This window comes from Mrakia frigida (assembly GCF_051309035.1).
Source record: "Mrakia frigida strain ATCC 22029 unplaced genomic scaffold BDY24scaffold_14, whole genome shotgun sequence".
NCBI classification, from domain to species: Eukaryota; Fungi; Basidiomycota; class Tremellomycetes; order Cystofilobasidiales; family Mrakiaceae; genus Mrakia; species Mrakia frigida.
The window spans coordinates 35926-52651 of NW_027481267.1; the positions used below are offsets into that span (position 1 = coordinate 35926).

General features: G+C 53.9%; 5 protein-coding genes across 5 annotated transcripts; 2 read left to right on the forward strand and 3 right to left on the reverse strand.

The window, feature by feature from the left end:
* Nucleotides 1-110: 110 nt before the first annotated feature.
* On the reverse strand, nt 111-2171 carry BDY24DRAFT_387824 (SDR family oxidoreductase). The gene is made up of 10 exons (XM_076640273.1): nt 2070-2171; nt 1705-1780; nt 1464-1618; nt 1290-1366; nt 1107-1200; nt 863-976; nt 609-749; nt 449-474; nt 359-371; nt 111-253 (listed from the first exon to the last, which is right to left on the reverse strand). The coding sequence occupies exons 1-10, from the start codon at nt 2122-2124 to the stop codon at nt 141-143; spliced, it is 864 nt and encodes a 287-aa protein (XP_076496865.1). The 5' UTR covers nt 2125-2171; the 3' UTR covers nt 111-140.
* A 461-nt stretch (nt 2172-2632) lies between these two features.
* On the reverse strand, nt 2633-5053 carry RMT2 (protein-arginine N5-methyltransferase). Its single transcript, XM_076640274.1, has 9 exons — nt 5007-5053; nt 4761-4856; nt 4488-4641; nt 4016-4290; nt 3817-3942; nt 3549-3670; nt 3258-3475; nt 3040-3157; nt 2633-2960 (listed from the first exon to the last, which is right to left on the reverse strand). The coding sequence occupies exons 2-9, from the start codon at nt 4854-4856 to the stop codon at nt 2906-2908; spliced, it is 1164 nt and encodes a 387-aa protein (XP_076496866.1). The 5' UTR covers nt 5007-5053; the 3' UTR covers nt 2633-2905.
* Nucleotides 5054-5147: 94 nt separating this feature from the next.
* On the reverse strand, nt 5148-6749 carry BDY24DRAFT_441066 (uncharacterized protein). The gene is made up of 3 exons (XM_076644579.1): nt 6492-6749; nt 6229-6409; nt 5148-6150 (listed from the first exon to the last, which is right to left on the reverse strand). Exons 2-3 carry the CDS (start codon nt 6271-6273, stop codon nt 5479-5481), a joined length of 717 nt encoding a protein of 238 aa, XP_076496867.1. The 5' UTR covers nt 6274-6409; nt 6492-6749; the 3' UTR covers nt 5148-5478.
* Nucleotides 6750-6834: 85 nt separating this feature from the next.
* BDY24DRAFT_340164 (LETM1-like protein-domain-containing protein) lies at nt 6835-10241 on the forward strand (the record flags this gene model as incomplete). The annotated part of the gene is made up of 12 exons (XM_076637393.1): nt 6835-7395; nt 7520-7663; nt 7748-7879; nt 8050-8253; nt 8401-8655; nt 8781-8891; nt 8981-9067; nt 9202-9267; nt 9350-9461; nt 9603-9841; nt 9981-10017; nt 10153-10241. The coding sequence occupies 12 exons, from the start codon at nt 6835-6837 to the stop codon at nt 10239-10241; spliced, it is 2037 nt and encodes a 678-aa protein (XP_076496868.1).
* Nucleotides 10242-10940: 699 nt separating this feature from the next.
* TKL1 (transketolase TKL1) lies at nt 10941-14652 on the forward strand (the record flags this gene model as incomplete). Its single annotated transcript, XM_076637395.1, has 15 exons — nt 10941-11037; nt 11546-11591; nt 11678-11749; nt 11857-11978; nt 12068-12196; nt 12262-12322; nt 12409-12555; nt 12630-12760; nt 12850-13308; nt 13385-13458; nt 13538-13611; nt 13692-13945; nt 14065-14265; nt 14373-14470; nt 14551-14652. 15 exons carry the CDS (start codon nt 10941-10943, stop codon nt 14650-14652), a joined length of 2067 nt encoding a protein of 688 aa, XP_076496869.1.
* Nucleotides 14653-16726: the final 2074 nt, after the last annotated feature.

Here is a 16726-nt window from a genome sequence, read left to right on the forward strand (position 1 = left end):
TCTTGAAACTCCTTGGCCCCTCGTCACTTTCAAGTTGAAGAAAGGCGCAAACAAGTCTTCAACAAAAATCCTAATGAAAGCTTGCGATCCTTAGAAACGGCAGCAGATCGAGTTTCATCAAGTTCATCAATCTCTCCCGCTCAAAGCTTCGACGACTTGGAAGGAGTCCTAGGGTCGATGAGGCTGGCGAACGAAGCAGGGTTGAGAACCGCTTCTGGGTAGGGCAAGGGAGAGGCAAAGGTGTGGGAGTGGCCTTGGGAGGAAAAAAGAGAGGAAGAAAAAGTAAGCAGACGCCGAGGGAACCAAACAACGCGAGATGAACGGAGAGAGAGCGATAAATGAGAGCGAAAAAACGCACCTCCGTCGACGACCTGATGGAGAGGCGAAGGAGCGAAGAAGGATTAGTAAAGAGGAGAACAAAAGAGTAGAGCTGAGGGAGGGGACGTACGAAAATCTGACCCGAGATCCAGGCAGCTGTCGCGTCCAACCCAAACCAAACCCAAACCCGGAATGTTTCAATCAGAGGTACGTTCCAAATTCCAGTGGCCTGGCCGGGCTGAGGATGATGATGAAGATTTGAAGACCAAGGCTGAAAGAATAGAACTCACCCTCCTCCGAGAACAAGAACACCGCCATGCTAGCGATATCGCCCTTCTTCCCCATTCGACCGAGAGGAATCTCCTTCTCCAAAGCGTTCTGACCGTCCTTGGTTCCGAGTCGTTGCATGCCAGTGGTCTCTCCTATGGGACGTAAGTTGGACGAGGGACGGAAAGGACGGACGGAAGGGGAGGAAGGGAGGAAGAGTCAGCGTCGTTTGAGTGGTGCGGACGCGTCGTGGTCGAGGGAGAGAAAGGGAACTCATCTGGGGCAATCACGTTCGAACGAACACCTCTGGGACCTTCTTCGACAGCTAGAACGTTGGAAAGAGCGTCGACTCCTGCCTTGGCGGCAGAAACGTGAGCTTGGTAGGGGGTTCCTGCGAGACGAGGAGGAGAGGACGCGTCGAGGAAGTCAGCGACAGAGGAGAGGTTGAGCGAGTGATAGTCGGATAAACTGAAACAGGGTGTGTTGAGGAATGTCGAGCAGGTGGGATTTATGTAACGAACCTCGGTAGTGAAGGGTGGCAGAGATGTGAACGTAGGATCCTTTCGACGACCGAACGTGAGGAAGAGTGGCCTTGATGGTGTTGTAAGTTCCCAGCTGATCGAAGCAAAGAGAGAGAGGTAGGCTCAGCCTTTCGTCGTCGCTGGAATGCGAGGATGCGAGGGAGATGAGCAGTCTGAACGAACCAGGTCAATTTCAATGACTGTCCTGAAGGCGTTCACAGACAACATCTCGATGGGAGAGAGGAAGTTTCCAGCCGCTCCTGCGAGATCCAAAGGAGATGAGTTTCAATCAGTACGGTCCCGGAACTCCTTCAGATGCGAGAATGAGACTACAGGTCAAGAAAAAAGAGAACGAACCACAGATCACAAAGTCGATCTTGCCGAACTTGTTGATGCAGTCCTCGACGGCTTTCACCATCGCCTTGGGATCTCTCACGTCGGCAGGGCACGGAAGACACGCCTGAGAGGTCGAGGATGTCAAGGCTGAAGCAGATTCGGCGAGCCCTTTGGCACTAAGAGAGGAAAAGAGAGGGAAGCAGTCGAAGACCGAACGATCAGCTCGGAGGTGCATCGAAAAGATGGCAGTGGAAGAACGCACTCTCGTCCTACGATAGCTGAACTGCATCCGAGAGACATCATTCGCTCGACGATCTCATAGCAGATTCCAGATCGACCTGTGGGGAGAGGAGGAAAGGGCAGAGGGAAGGAGGGGAGGGAGGGAGGGAAGGTCAACCTGAGCTCATCGATCTTCATCCTCTCTCGCTCTCTCTCGCCCAGGAATTCCTTGTGATCCTCATACTCCCGATAAGCAAATCTCCAGGACCATCTCAGCCTTGCCTTTGATGCTCGAAGGATGTCCTCCCTTCAGCTTCCCTCTTCATCGAAGATCGCTTCGAGGGAGCCGAGCTCAACATCCCCTTATTCCCTCCCACTCCTCGCCCTCGCATCCCTCGACAGACTCACCTCCAGTACAGAAGACGACTTTTCCCTTGAAGATATCAGACTTGAAGACGGACATGTCGAGTCGATGGTTGTGGTTGTGGTTGAGGCGAGAGGAGGGAGAGGGTCGAAGTTGAAGGGAGGAAAGGACAGCTCTCTCTGGCTCGCTTACTCTCCCCGGTTCTTCTCCTCACGTGAGGAAATCTGCCTTTGTAGATAAAGAGGATGTTTTTGAACACTGAAAAATGGCAGTTTCTACTTCGATTGCTTATATAGGTGGTAGAAGGAGCGAAAAAGTGCGAGAACAGTTGTTCAAACGAGTCGGCAAGAAGGTCGAGACGCCGAAGCTCAACTTTCGACGTCTCCTGCCTTCTTCCGTTTCAGCGTCCTTCCTCTCTCCATCCCTGCCTTAAAGCATCTTTTCCAGCTGGCCGCATCAAGCAATCAATCAGCCTTGTTTTTTTTACTTCACTTCTCGAACGGAAGCTCGACGACGGAAAGGAAGTGGCTGCCTGTGCTCGAGCGAGTCTCTCTTCTCTTGCAACCTGATTGACTCGTACAACCTCTTGCTGCAACATCCTACGCTTCTGCAGTATATCTCGGTTCGATACTGCTGCCGAGGTCCGCTTTCCTCCTTTCCTCCTCGCCGACGCGATACCTCTCGCTGACTCGTTTCTTCGCTCTTCTCCCTCCTCTTCTCTCCGTCCAGAGCATCAGTGAATCGACTGGAGGGCATACAAGCCTCTTTTCTTCCCGCAGGGGTGGTGATGGCTGGGACAACTCGAGTTCAATGAAGTGAGACGCGTGGCTCTGTTCGACGCGCGTCGAACGCCTTCGTTCCCAAGCTCGAAGCCTTCAGATCATAGCATATCCATCTTAGCGATGGGAACTCGGTAGTTCGGGAGAGTCCAGTACCTACGAACAAAAAAAAAAAAAAAGTCAGCGATTGAGAGACCGACGGGAAGGAAGAAGAAGAGGAGGGAGAGAGACTCACTTTCGTCGAACACCCTTCCAAACCTCTTCCTTCACCTCCTCCTCCATCCTCAAATCGTACCACTCGACACTTCCGACACCGACCTCACGAAGGTGGAGAGCTGAGAGGGACGTGTACACTTTGAATGGGGCAGACGAGAGTCGAGCAAAAAATCAGAACAACGATGCGACGAAGGGAAACAAGAGAACGAGAACGAAGACAAAAGTTGGAATAATCACCATCGTGGAATGTAGCATTCGTGGCTCCGAGTCCGTGGAAGAACGAGAACCGAGATTCGGGACCAGCGAGCAGGTTGGGGAGGTGCTGAAAGAAGGCCTTGAGCTCATCGTAACCTTCTGAGAAGGTGTCGAAATAGATCACGTCGAACCCTCCCTCCTCGTAGATCGCACCGCTCTCCTCCTCGACCCAGTCCTGCCACTTCCCCTTAAGAACACGACTGTACGAAGAAGCGAGAACGAAGTCAGGGCGGGACGCGTACAACGACGACGAGGAGTTGAGAGGGGACGAACAGGTTCGGCTTGTTCTCGGTCGTCCAACCCGTCAGCTCCATGTGCTCGAGCACGGAAGGATGGGGTTCGATGATGGTGTGGATAAGAGGTGAAGGGGAGAGGTTCTGGAACATGGTGTCGATCTGTCAAAGGGGAGGGAGAGGGAGAAGAAGGCGAGAAAGGAGGGGATGATCAGTCGTTAATCTTCCAGCAAGAGTTTTGCGTAGTCTCATACTCGTCGCTGTGACTATAGTCTGTGATGATAGCTCAAAGAGACGTTCGTACTCACAATGCCCAACCCGAACCCGACGTTCAACACCCTCAATCCTTCCCCGTCCTCTCCCTTCATTCCCTCCGTCAACTTCTCAACAGTCAACCTCATGATACCTTCCTCCCACCTCATCATGACTCCGTTCTGTAATTAGATCAGAAAACGTTAGTCGTCAACGTTCTCTCGATCGCAGAAACGAACGGACGACGAGACTCACTCCATCTTCATCCACGACCCTCTCCCTCCCTTCGTCGTCCACCAAGTACGTCAACTTGCTCTCGAGGAACTTGGCAGTGTTTCCAGCCATAGTGTCGGCCTCTCCGTCCTTGAGTACGAGATGGTTGGGGTTGTCGACGGGCATGAGGAGAGATTTGGCTGAAAGGAGGGAGAGGAGGAACTCTGATCGAACTCCGTGGGATTGGAGGAGGGTGTATATGGCGGAGGAGTTGAGGGAGAGAGCTATGTCGCTAGGGCAGTATCCGAGGTTGTCGACTGGAGGAAGAAGAGCAAGGTGAAGGGAGGGAAGGAGGAAGGGAGAGAGAGAAGGAGGGGAGGGAGGGAAGTGAGCTTCGCTGCTTTGGTTGCTGCCTTCTCGAGAGGTGAGCAGCAGAGGTTGAACCGATTCCTTCGTAGGTTTATCGTATCCTACCCGAGCATCCACGGATACAAAGACAAACGAGAAGACGTACCAGCGTTCCAAACGCCTCCGTTCTTCAGCAAGACTTTGACCATCTCGAGGTCCTCTCGTTCAGCCGCGTAGTGCATGGCTGTCCAACCGAGCTCGTCCTGGTACCAAGCAGGAGCATCGGCTTCCTTCAAGAGCTTGAGAACGTCCTCAGAAGTCTATCAGAAGAAAGGAGGAAGCGAGGAAAGTCAGCGTCCGAGAGGGAAGGAAGGGAGGAAGTGTTGAGCTCGAGAAACTTGCGAGCTCATCCTAGAAAGAAGAAGAGAGAAGGACTCACTCCCTTCTGAGAAGCGTTGAGGAGAGCGGTACCAGCTTGAGTGAGCTCCTCCTCGTCGGCTGTGGGTAATTGGGAGGTTGAAGCTTCGGCGGACATCTGGGAGGGACAGAAGGAAGACGAGAGGGAAGGAGGGAGAGGAAGGAGGGAGGAAGTTAGCTCGAGCAAAACACCCTGCGAGATCATCACTGCTCGACACTGGCAAGCTCAAAGGAGACAGGGAAGACGCGGACCGAAACGTCTGCTCACCTCGAGAAGTTGAAGAGTCAGGAGAGAGAGGCGAGATCGTGGTTGGGTGTCGAACGTCGAGTCGCTCGAATCGAAAGGTGAGCTTAAAGAGGCCCCCTCCTTAGATACCGACGACAGAAGACTTTCAAGAAAGATCAGGACTTAAAGCGATACAGATTGAATTTTTGACAGAACTAGAGACAGAGAAAATCTAGGCTTAATCTAAGCTTCTCAGGCATCTTCTCCCCTCGACCACGACGCGTCGTCCACGCCCCCTCCCCGTTCATCCTGAAACTCCCACGGCCCACTCCTCCCCATATCGATCAACAAGCAGCAGCGCAAATTTCCCCAGTGTCCTTACCGCCGACTCCACCTCCTGCATCTTCAGATCCCCTCCTTCACCGCCACTCTGTCGAAACGAGAGCGACCATAAACCCCATCTGTTCCTGCTCCGACAAGCTTCATCACCTCCATCACGACCGCCCCGACAGTTTTAGACTCTTGTAGAGGTTCCGACCTCGGACGCGACGGATCTCCAAAGAAGATCGTCTCGACCGACGTGTTCCCTCCCCTCAGACTTCCTACGAGGTCCCCAGTGTCGATATCGAGGGACAGAGTCTTGACGTTCGAGAGGGATTAGGGGTCCGTTGAGGATATCGTCGAAGAGGTAGGAGCCGTTTTGGGAGTAGAGGTCGAGGGAGGTGAGCGAGGACGTGTCGAAGAATTCGTGAAGGACGAAGGAGGAGGCTGGAGCGTCTCCGTTGGGGTAGATGGAATGGATCTGACGGGGTGTGAGTTTTTGGTAGGCTGGGAGACTGATGGTAAGAGAGAGAAGTTTAGGCTTGGGGTTGAGAGTCGAGGCGTCAAGGGCGGGAGGGCGACGGGAGGAAGATCGATTTCGACGAAGAGCGGTTTCGATGCTTTCGAGATTAGGGTGGAGATCGATGGATCGAAGGTTCGGGAGGAGGTAGAGGGAGGTGGTGATGTCCAGTTGCTCGTAGTTGAAAGAGGAGGGAGGGACGTCGATCCTGAAAGAACGAACGACGACGGCGAGATCTGGTCGAGCTTCGAGGGTTCTCTGGAGCAGGGAGACCTGAGAATACCTCCCGTATTTCGAGCTCGAGCGAAGTACGACGTTCTCGTAGAGGAGGGGAGTGGCGTATTCCTGTTCGAAAAGGGGAAGATAGATTCAGCCGAGAGAAGGAAGCGGAGGAGGTCAAGAGAAAGCTCGAGTCGAGCTCACGTTCCACGCCTTCGATACCAAAACGAGCTTCGCCAGCATCCTCATAGAAGCCCCAGCCTCTTACAGTGCATCTCTGTAGTAGAGGGAAGGGCTAGAGACCTCGATGGACTTGTTGATCATCTCAAACTGGAGTTCGAGCGGAAGAGGGCGAGGAGGAGAGAGAGGCTTTGCTTGAGTTGGCCTGAGCACAGAAAGGAAGCAAGCCGTCAGTATCTGAGTTGGCATACGATCCCTGGAGCTTCCAGCAGAGAACGGACTCGTACATGGTCTCTGGAGAGCGAGGTAGTGATGCGATGGAATTGGGCGGGCTGAAAATGGTTGAGCAAGGTTGAGGGCGACTTTGAAAGCGAAAGTCTTCGAGATCTGAGGGCGTTCGGACTTCAGAGTGACAAGGAGGTGCTGAGGCCGTTCAGATAGAGATCTGAACCAAAACGTCGACGTGGTTGAGGGGAAAATGAAGAGGTCGGGCTTCCGTCAGTGTCCCCTCCTTCGGCACGTTGAGCTCTCCTTTTCGTTCTCCTTCAACCCCCAGCACCTTCATCCCTTCCCTTTCTCTCCTTTTCCTCTTCTCTTCTCTTTCTCTCCTCCGCTCGACTCTCTCGGACGATGTACTCGCCTTCGACTTCGCTCCAAAGGAGGGCAGCTTCGTCGACCTTGTCAGCTTCCTCCTCCTCGAGGACCTCCTCCTTCCTCCTCCCTCGACTTCCCTCCCTCCTCAACTCAACCTCCACTCTCACTCGTTCAACCTCACTCTCCTCCTCATCTCAGCGCCGGTCGTATAGCCGTCTCCCTCCCTCCCATTCGCAGCGACAATCCCTCTTCGCCGTCGGGCAATCTCGCTCTCTCATCCTTCCTCCCTCTACCATCTCCCAACTCACCAAAATCGTCTCCGCCAGGACGTTCGCGTCCTCAACTCCTCCTTCTTCTTCTACCAACACTCCCGCCAAGTCGGACGAGAACGCTTCCTCGACCTCCAAGGACGTCGCTCCTGCTGCTTCCTCGAAGGAGGTGGCCGCTCCCAAGAAGACGACATGGGAGAAAGTCAAGCACGAGGCGAAGCATTACTGGGAGAGTTCAAAACTACTCGCCCACGAAGTGAGGATCTCGTGGAAGATCCAGAAGAAGGTCTTGAAGGGGGGATCCTTGACCAGGCGAGAACAGCGTCAAGTAAGTCTGAGCTTTCCTTCCTTTTGAGCTTGAGCTTGAACCTCGCTTCCTCCTCCTTCCCTTTCTCCCTCCTTACCTTTGCTGACCACCTTCTCGCAACTTTTTCTGCGTCTCTCCTCAACAGCTCAAGCGAACCACCGTCGATCTTCTTCGACTTCTTCCCTTCTCGGTTTTCGTCATCATCCCTGGACTCGAACTCCTCCTCCCCGTCTTCCTCAAGTTCTTCCCCAACATGCTTCCCTCGACCTTCGAGGACAAGTTCGCTGCCGTTCGTCACTCTCAGCTGCTCTCTTTCCGTTCTCTCACCGTCGCTGACTCGTCCCGTCTTGTGCTTGGACTTCTGGATCTACAGGAGGAGAAGCAGAGGAAGCTCCTTCGAGTTCGAATCAACATGGCCAAGTTCCTTCAAGAGACCATCTCGGAGAGTGGACTCAAGGCCAATGATGTCGTCAAGAGTGACGAGTTCAAGCAGTTCTTCAGGAAGGTACGTCCATCTCGAACCCTCTTCTACTTCGGATCTCGAAGGGCTCATCCGCCGTCGCGTTCGTTCGAGCTCGAGCTGATCGCTCTCCCTCCTTCCATCTTCAACTCACCATCTCCCTGTCGACTCTCTCACGTTCCATTTCCCTCGACTCCGTAACACATCATCTCCAGGTTCGATCTACCGGAGAGTCTCCTTCGAAGGAGGATATCATCAAGGTCGCTCAACTCTTCAAGTCGGACGTCACCCTCGATAACTTGTCTCGTCCTCAGATCGTCTCCGTCTGCAGGTACATGAAGATCCACGCTTTCGGAACCGACAACTTCATGAGGCATCAGATCAGGAACCGTCTCGACCAGATCAGGAAGGACGATGCTGTTCGTTCACTTTCTCTCTCGTCGTTTTCTTCTTCGCGTCGTTGGAGAACTCGCTCGACCTTACGTCTCCGCCTGGAGCTGATTTCGGTCTCTCACTCGGCTCATCGCCTTTACTGACTCTCCCTCTGCTTTCTTGCTTCGATCTAGGTAATCCTCGAGGAAGGTGTCGACTCCCTCTCCGTCTCCGAGCTTCAAATGGCCTGCCAGTCCCGAGGAGTCCGATTCTCTGGAGTCTCCCCTTCCGCTCTTCGACGAGAGCTCGCCTCGTGGATCGATCTTCACTACACCAACAAGATCTCGGGAGTCCTCCTCGTTCTCAGTCGAGCGTTCCACTTCAACGAGGAGGGAGCCGACGTGATCAAGAGCTTGGAGTCGACGTTGGCTAGTTTGCCCGACAACTTGGTACGTTTCCCCTCGTTTTCTGCGCCTTTATCGAGAGATTCATCCCGAACTCTCGATTCCTTCCTTACATTCTGAAAAAAATCCCGACTGACGACGCGTCTCTCTCTTTTTTCGTCCCCTTCCAGCTCTCGGAAGCCGAGCTCGACGTTCTTGGACCCGAGGCTTCGTTCCAGGAGAAGATGGAGGTTCTTCAACAGCAGCAGGATCTTATTGAGGAGGAGGCTGTCCAGGAGAAGGTTCGTCTTCCCCCGTTTTTTTTTCCTCGTCGAGCGAACGAACGAACGCGTCGAACTGACATTCATCTCTTAATTTATGCGTTTCGCAGGAGGAGGAGAGTGCTCGAAAGGAAGCCAAGGAGCTCGAGGAGCGACTCAAGGCTGAGGAGAAGGCTCGAAAGGATGAGGAGCGTGCTGTTATGGATCGAGAGGAGAACGAGGCGAAGGCTTTGTTGCCTGAGGCTGAGGTGAGTTCGCCGTCTCTCTGTCGTCCAATGGAGCTGAAAAGGACGACGACTGACGAGCTGACATCTTGCCTTTTTCGTTCCAGCTTCGTGAGAAGGAGGTTGAGGTTGAGGCTGAGCCCGTTGATGATGCTCGAATGACCAAGGAGCAGGTTCGTCTCTCTCGTCTCGTTTTGCTTCTTCTTTCCGCCACGAGCTGACTGTCCCTTCGTTCTTCGACCTTTGCCCTTTCAGGTTCAAGAACTCGCCGAGGCTCTTTCGATCTTGTCGGCTAAGTCTTCCATCGTCAAGGAGAGGAACGAACTCAAGACGTTGATGGAGGAGAACATCGCGTCGGAACAGGTTCGTCCCCTCCCCTTCCCCTCCCCCGTCCCATCGTTCTTCTTCTTCCCACTCGTTCCTCAACCTGGCCTCCGACCCCCTCCCCACTTTTTGTCCCTTCGTTCTCGCTCCTCACAGGACTCCAAAGCCCACCCCGACGAGGCAGACAAGATCGACACCTCGCTCTCGAAGCGAATCCGATCCATGCTCACCAAGATCGACGCTCAGCTGGAAGCCTACGACGCCAAGGTCGGAGGCTCGCTCAAGATGATCGAGGTCGATGGACAGGGGAAGATCTCGCTCGCGGATCTCGAGAAGGCGTTTGGAACGATCAAGCACAAGCCTGATGAGGAGAAGATGGCGCTGATTCTGGAGAAGTTGGATACCGATCATGATGGCTTCGTTGTGAGTAGACTGTCTTCCTCCTCTTGGGTTGGATGTTGGGTTGAGCTGGGAGGCTCGAGAAGCGAGAGAGGAGAGAGAAGATCGAAAACTGAACCGCGTCCTCCCCGCTTCTTCTCCTTCTCTTGTTCCCTTCCTTCAGGTTCTGGAACACGTCATGGCTCTCACTCAAGATTACGGTAAGCACCCACGACCTCTTCTCTGCCTCCCCTCGACCTCTCGCTCGTCGAAGGAACCCTGGAAACTGACCAAGACGCGTTGGGCTCCTCCTTTCTCCTCCTTCCTTCTCGTTGGTCTTTTTTCTCCTCCTCCAGGCCTCGGAGTCGTCATCGATGATACAGCAAAGTCCATCCTTGGACAAGGAGCAGACCTCAAGAAGGCTCCTGTGGTGGACTCCAAGTAAGTTTTTTTTCTTTCCGTCGTTGTTTCTTCGTGGAGGAGAGAGATGGTGGGCTGACTTTTTGGGCTCGCTTTCCCTCTCCTCTCCGGCCCGTTTTCCTGCAGAGCTCCTACCAGGAAGGATATCGTCGAGGAGTAGTGGTACTGCAGTGGGGATCTGGGATAGATGTTATTCTCAAGAGAGAGGGCTGGGCTTGGGGTTTTGAAAGATTTTGGAGAGACAAGCAGAGAAGGAGAGGAAAAGGTTCGAAGTGATGACGAGCGTTCCGAGGTCGACGGAACGCCTGCGTTTCTCAGCATATATTATATATATTTCGAGTTAGAGACTTTCTTGAGAAGGAAGAGAGGTCCCAGACGAGATGAGGTTTGCTTTTTTTTGGCAGGAAAAGACGACGTCAGCTTGGAGGCGGGAGGCAAAAGTAGGCCGCACTCGGTTCTTTCAACTGATCACCTTTGCCCTTCCAACCACCACCCTCTCCCTCCCCCTTCCCCTCCCCTTTCTTTCTCGTACGTACTCTCGTCCCTCTCTTCTCCTCCTTTGTACGCCAGCCTCTGAGGGCCTTCTATACCAACGAGCTTGAGAGAAACAAGAAACGAAGAAACGAAGCTGACAGCTTTCGTCTTTTTCGCTCCTTCCATCTTGTCCTCCCCTCCACCTCTCCTCCTTGGTTTGCACCACTTTGCTGAACACCACCTAAAGATCATGGCTGCTACTTTCACCAAGGACGACGAACTGGCCGTCAACACCATCAGGGCTCTCGCCGTTGATACCGTCTCAAAGGCCAACTCCGGTCACCCAGGTACGTTCAACCTCTCCTTCTCTTTCCTTCTCTTTCGTTGGGAGACTCGGTTCGGTTCTGGGTGGGAATCATACAAGAGCACGAGAAGATCCTCCTCTCAAGATCGGAGTTGAAAAAATTACTCCGAACACGCTACGTGGAGATCTACAACACTCGATATCTGCCGTCTTATCGGCCGAGCTCTCAACTCAACTCGATGGGGAGAGGTCGAAGGCGCTCTCTCTCTTTTTGAGAGAGGGAGGCGTCCGAGAGATCCCTTCGTTTTCAGCCTCCCGATTCTATCCCTCCCCATAGAGTAGAAGGAGGCTCATCTCCAATCCCTACGGATAAGAGAGAAGTGTCGCTGGAGCTGAGAGGAAGACGAACGAGCTCCAGTCGTTCTTTCTCTCGCTTTCGCCGCGTTTCCTTCCTTTCCCCACCCTTCCTCCCTTCTCTTATTTCCTTCCGGCCCGCACTACCGATTTACTTACTGACTCTTCTCTACTTTGTTTCGTTACTCGGTTCACAGGAGCTCCCATGGGAATGGCGCCGGTCGCTCACGTCCTGTGGTCCAAGTGAGTTTTTCTACCCATCCGTCAATGTCGTCGTCGTTCTCGCTTGGAGCAGCTTCCTGACTCTCTCTTCCTCCCTTCGTTTTTAGGTTCCTCAACGCCAACCCTAAGAACTCCAAGTGGATCAACAGGGATCGATTCGTTCTCTCCAACGGACATGCGTTCGTTCTTCTCCTCTTCTCTGTCTCTCGAACGAAGGTCGGAAAGCTGACGATCTCTCGCACGTTGCTCTCGCTCCTCCCCTCCCTTCTTTTTCTCCCTCGTTCAGTTGCGCTCTCCAATACGTCATGCTTCACCTTCTCGGCTACAAGCTCTCCATCGAGGACCTCAAGCAGTTCAGGCAGCTCGGATCCGTCACTCCTGGACACCCCGAGGTTCACATCACTGATGGTTCGTTCTCCTTCTCCCCTTCGGCTCCCTCTCCCCTTTCGTTGGTTCGAGCTGACTTTTCGGTTCGATTCTGTTTGGGTTTTTGGTAGGTATTGAGGTCACCACTGGACCCCTCGGACAGGGATTCGCCAACGCCGTCGGACTCGCCATCGCTCAGGCTCACCTCGGAGCTACCTTCAACAAGGAGGACTTCCCTTTGATTGACAACTTCACCTACAGTGAGCTCGACCCTCCTCTTTCCTTTTCTCATCGACTCCCGCTGACCTCTCCTTCGCTTTCGCAGTGTTCACCGGAGACGGTTGCCTCCAGGAGGGTGTCGCCTCTGAGGCTGCTTCCCTCGCTGGGTACGTCTCCTTGCTCTCCTCCCTTCTCCTCTCCTTCAAGCTCGAGCTGACTTCGACGTCTTCGATTCTCGTTCGGCGTGAAACAGTCACCTCCAGCTCGGAAACCTCATCGCCGTCTACGACGACAACCACATCACCATCGACGGAAACACCAACGTCTCCTTCACCGAGGATGTTGAGAAGAGGTTCGAGTCCTACGGATGGGAGCACATCCACGTTGAGAACGGAGATTCGTGAGTTCACTGGCTTTCTCTTCGTTCATCGAACAAACGAGAGTGCTGATGAGCTGTTTACTTTCCGTCCTCAGCGACCTCGCCGCCATCGCCGCTGCCATCGCTCAGGCCAAGAAGTCCACCACCAAGCCTACCATCATCCGACTCACCACCACCATCGGATTCGGATCCAAGCTTCAGGGAACTCACGGTGTTCACGGAGCTCGTGAGTCTTCATTCGTCTCTCTTCTCAGCTCGTCGTTCGTTCGCACTCTGGCTGACCTCGTTCCCTTCCTCCCTTCCTCCCCTCCTCAGCCCTCAAGAAGGACGACGTCGTCGCCCTCAAGGAGAAGTTCGGACTCGACCCCAACGCCTTCTTCTCCGTTCCCCAGACCTCGTACGACATCTACAACAAGATCGCCGAGAAGGGAGCCGAGGCCAACGCCAAATGGGACGCCCTCTTCGCTTCCTACCAGCAGAAGTACCCCGCCGAGGGAGCCGAGTTCGCTCGACGAGTCGCCGGAGAGCTCCCCGAGGGTTGGGAGAAGCACCTCCCCGTGTACAAGCTCGGAGACGCCGCCGTCGGATCGAGGAAGTACTCTGAGGTCGTCCTTGAGGCCCTCGCCGCTCCTCTTCCTGAGCTCGTTGGAGGATCCGCCGATCTTACCGGATCCAACTTCACTCGATGGACCAAGGCTATTGATTTCCAGCCTCCTCAGACTGGTCTTGGAGACTACACTGGTCGATACATTCGATACGGTGTTCGTGAACACGGTGAGCTCTCTTCCTTCGTTCCTTCGTTGAGCTTCTCGTTTCTGACTTCTCCTTCTTTCTTCTTCGTCTTTCTCAGCCATGGGTGCTATCATGAACGGTCTCCACGCTTACGGAGCCATCACTCCCTTCGGAGGAACCTTCCTTAACTTCGTGAGCTCGTCGTCTGGTTCTCCCTCGTCCTCCTTCTCTTTGCTGACTCTTCGTCCTTTCTCCTTCCTTTCGTCCTCAGGTCTCCTACGCCGCCGGAGCCGTCCGACTCTCTGCTCTTTCCCACCACCAGGTCATCTGGGTCGCTACCCACGAGTGAGTCTATCTCCCCAACCGGGTCTCTTCTCGTCCTCTCGAGCTCGAGCTGACCCTCCCTCTTCCCTCTCTCTTCTCAGCTCCATCGGACTCGGAGAGGATGGACCCACCCACCAGCCGGTCGAGACCGTCGCTTGGTTGAGGGCTCTCCCCAACTGTGCCGTCTGGCGACCCGCGGACGGAAACGAGACCTCGGCCGCTTACCTCGTCGCTCTCAAGTCCAAGCACACCCCTTCCGTCCTCGCCCTCTCCAGGCAGAACTTGCCTCAGCTCGAGAACTCGACGATCGAGAACGCCTCCAAGGGAGGTTACGTCGTTCACGAGGACAAGTCCGGTGAGTCTTTTTCGAAGTTCGAGTCGAGTTGTCGACGAGAAGGAGGGATTCGAACGCTGACTCTCGTTCCTCCTTCTTACCTTTCCTCCACCTCCCTCCCCTCTCCCACCCACCCTCAGCCGACATCACCCTTATCTCCACCGGTTCCGAAGTCGCCATCGTCGTCGAGGCCGTTGAGACCCTCGCCAAGCAGAACATCAAGGCTCGAGTCGTCTCCCTCCCCTGCTGGGAGGTCTTCGAGGAGCAGCCCGTCGCCTACAAGCTCTCGGTCATCCCCTCTGGAGCTCCCGTCATGTCCGTTGAGGCTTACAACACTTTCGGTGAGTCTGAGATCTTCGTTTTGGACGTCGAAGAGGGAAGAGGGGAAGGGAAGGAGAAACGAAGAACGAGAACTGACGCGACGATCCTTTTCGTCTGCTTTCTACAGGATGGTCCAAGTACTCTCACGAGCACTTCGGTCTTGATGGCTTCGGAGCTTCCGGACCTTACCTCAAGGTCTACGATCACTTCGAGATGAACCCCGCTGTGAGTTTTGCACTCTGCTCGTTTCGTCTTTTCTTTCGACCTCGACGCTGACTCTTTTTCTCCCTTTCTTTCTGCTCCAGGGTGTCGCTTCCCGAGCCGCTAAGGTCGTGAAGTTCTACGCCGACCGTGGAGTTCCCGTCGTCTCTCCTTTGATCTCAGCTTTGAACAACGTTAGGGAGTAGATTTTGGGTCGTCGTGTTTTCTCGGTCTCCGTCTTTTAAGTACACTCTCCCGTCGCTTTGAATGCGTACATGTTTCTTTCATCTCCATTTAGATTTCTTTCGTTGCTGCTGGTGGGGTCAGGAAAAAGGTGAGAAAGAGAGAGAGAACTGAGAGAAGGAGGAGGGAAGAGAGGGGACGTTGGTTCGACGCGTCAAAATCGAGCTTTGTTCGAGACTCGACGGACGCCAATCCAAGCTAGCAGCTTTGCATCGATCTAGCCTTTGCAGCACAGCTCTCTACATATCCCTTAAACGTGCTCAGCGGTAACAGCCTCTCCTCCGACGCGACCCCTTTCTCTGAAGAGTCGGTCACGTCGCTGCATCCTCGCCTCCCTCAGCTCTTGTCTTCCTCTCCACCAACCACCACCTTCCCTCTGGATTCGAAAATGTCTCAAGATCACGAAATGAATGGTATCTTCCACCCAACGAAGATTCTTGTCACTACAGGCAAGGAGATCGATTGAAAGTTTCGACATCTGCGCTTTCTCCGCTAGTCTATCGACTTTGTTCCAGCAGCTCGATACGAGTCAGCATCAATGGCATTCAAAGCAGTGCTTCTCTTCGAAGGAGATTTGACTTCAGTGACGGTTTGCCATGGAAGACCGGGAAGACGGCATGGACGCGTCTCGAGGTGCTCGATGGCAGACTCGCCTCTCTAGTCCAGGGAGGGAGAAATGGAGGGTAACGGGGTGGGACGCTAACGACGAGCTTTCAGCCTCGTTCCCCGAAGGCAGGTCTCGTCGTCGAGACCCACTGCAATCAGGGAGCTGCGTCTCGTCGACGCGTCCTTGATCTTCTCGCCATCAGTTTCTTCTCAAGATCAGATGGAAATATCTGCAGTTTTAGCAGCACTACTTGTATTTTAGAGCGTGTGCTATCCCTTTTTTTCATGAAGACTCATCCGACAGCGAAGGTCAGGACACGTCGAATCCAACGCGTCCAACGACTCGCCTCTTCGGATCTCAACTCTTCTTTCCTCCCATTCTTTCTCGTTTAGCAAACGCATACTAAATGCATCGTATCAACGCTCCAGTGTCACGTATTAAGCTAAGAATCTGGCAGTAGAACGACTGATCAAAGCCAACGGGTTCGAATCGTTCGCTTCCTTCGAATCGTCCTTCCCTGCTCGGACTTCTTTCGAGAGGAACAAAGGCAGCGTTCGAGTGGCAGAGATTGAATCTGGATTCAAAAAATGCTACTCCAAGGATGCGAATTGCACCCCAAGACCGAGGAAAGAAAGCTCAAAAAGATCCATGCCGTTTAGCTTCAGCGACGTGCGACCGACAGCTGGGGAGCTGCTGAGGATCAGGATCTATGAGCCTATCTATGATCTTGGCTCTCCTCCATCAGCGTCAGTCCAGCTGAAGCACATAAAGTACAGATGTCCATGAAAGAAGAGAAAGAGAGTGAAAGGAGGGGAACGCGTCGCGTCGCGTCTTTGAAATCCAGCTGAGCTTTCGGGCCGATCTCGAGTCGATTGAGGGTCGCAGAGGGATCAATGGGCTCTATCACAACCCTCTAGCTTAGCTGATACGCAGAATCGAGAGCAGAATTTGAACGGAACGAAGGGAAACACATCAAACGTGGATGTCGTCCTTGACGGCCTCAAATCGCTGCTGGTCGCTCATATCTCGAGGCCGCTCGATATCATGGGACGGGATTAATGCTTCGAGTACGAGCAAGACCCCAACGAGATGAAATACACTCAAAGAGCAACGAAGAAAAACAGACGGCGCTCAAAGACCTGGAGCTGCGACTTCTCCGACAGATGAGGTTTCCCTCCACCCCGAGGGATCAGAGTCCAAATGGACTTCCTACCTCGGGCCTGGATCGAGGGATTCATCCAAAGGAGATGCACAACATATGGAAGAAAGAACCTGCGACGAGAACAAGGAAGCGACGCGTCGTCTGCTTCTCTTCCACTTCTTGCTGAGCCTGGAGCCAGAACACGCGGGACGGGGATACTTCATGCACCCCCCTCCGCGCGGCAGATCGCAGGAGAAGCAATGAGCGGAGAGAGAAGACGGAAGGAAAG

Coding starts and splice junctions, on each gene's coding strand:
- BDY24DRAFT_387824 (XM_076640273.1), bottom strand. CDS start 2,124: ATGTCCGTCTTCAAGTCTGATATCTTCAAGGGAAAAGTCGTCTTCTGT. Junction 1,619..1,704: donor TCAGCTATCGTAGGACGAGA/GTGCGTTCTTCC, acceptor TTCCTCTCTTAG/TGCCAAAGGGCTCGCCGAAT. Junction 475..608: donor GTTCTTGTTCTCGGAGGAGG/GTGAGTTCTATT, acceptor TGGACGCGACAG/CTGCCTGGATCTCGGGTCAG.
- RMT2 (XM_076640274.1), bottom strand. CDS start 4,856: ATGTCCGCCGAAGCTTCAACCTCCCAATTACCCACAGCCGACGAGGAG. Junction 4,642..4,760: donor TCAACGCTTCTCAGAAGGGA/GTGAGTCCTTCT, acceptor TTCTTCTGATAG/ACTTCTGAGGACGTTCTCAA. Junction 4,291..4,487: donor CGGAGGCGTTTGGAACGCTG/GTACGTCTTCTC, acceptor TTCTTCCTCCAG/TCGACAACCTCGGATACTGC.
- BDY24DRAFT_441066 (XM_076644579.1), bottom strand. CDS start 6,273: ATGAGGATGCTGGCGAAGCTCGTTTTGGTATCGAAGGCGTGGAAC. Junction 6,151..6,228: donor TGGTATCGAAGGCGTGGAAC/GTGAGCTCGACT, acceptor CTTTTCGAACAG/GAATACGCCACTCCCCTCCT.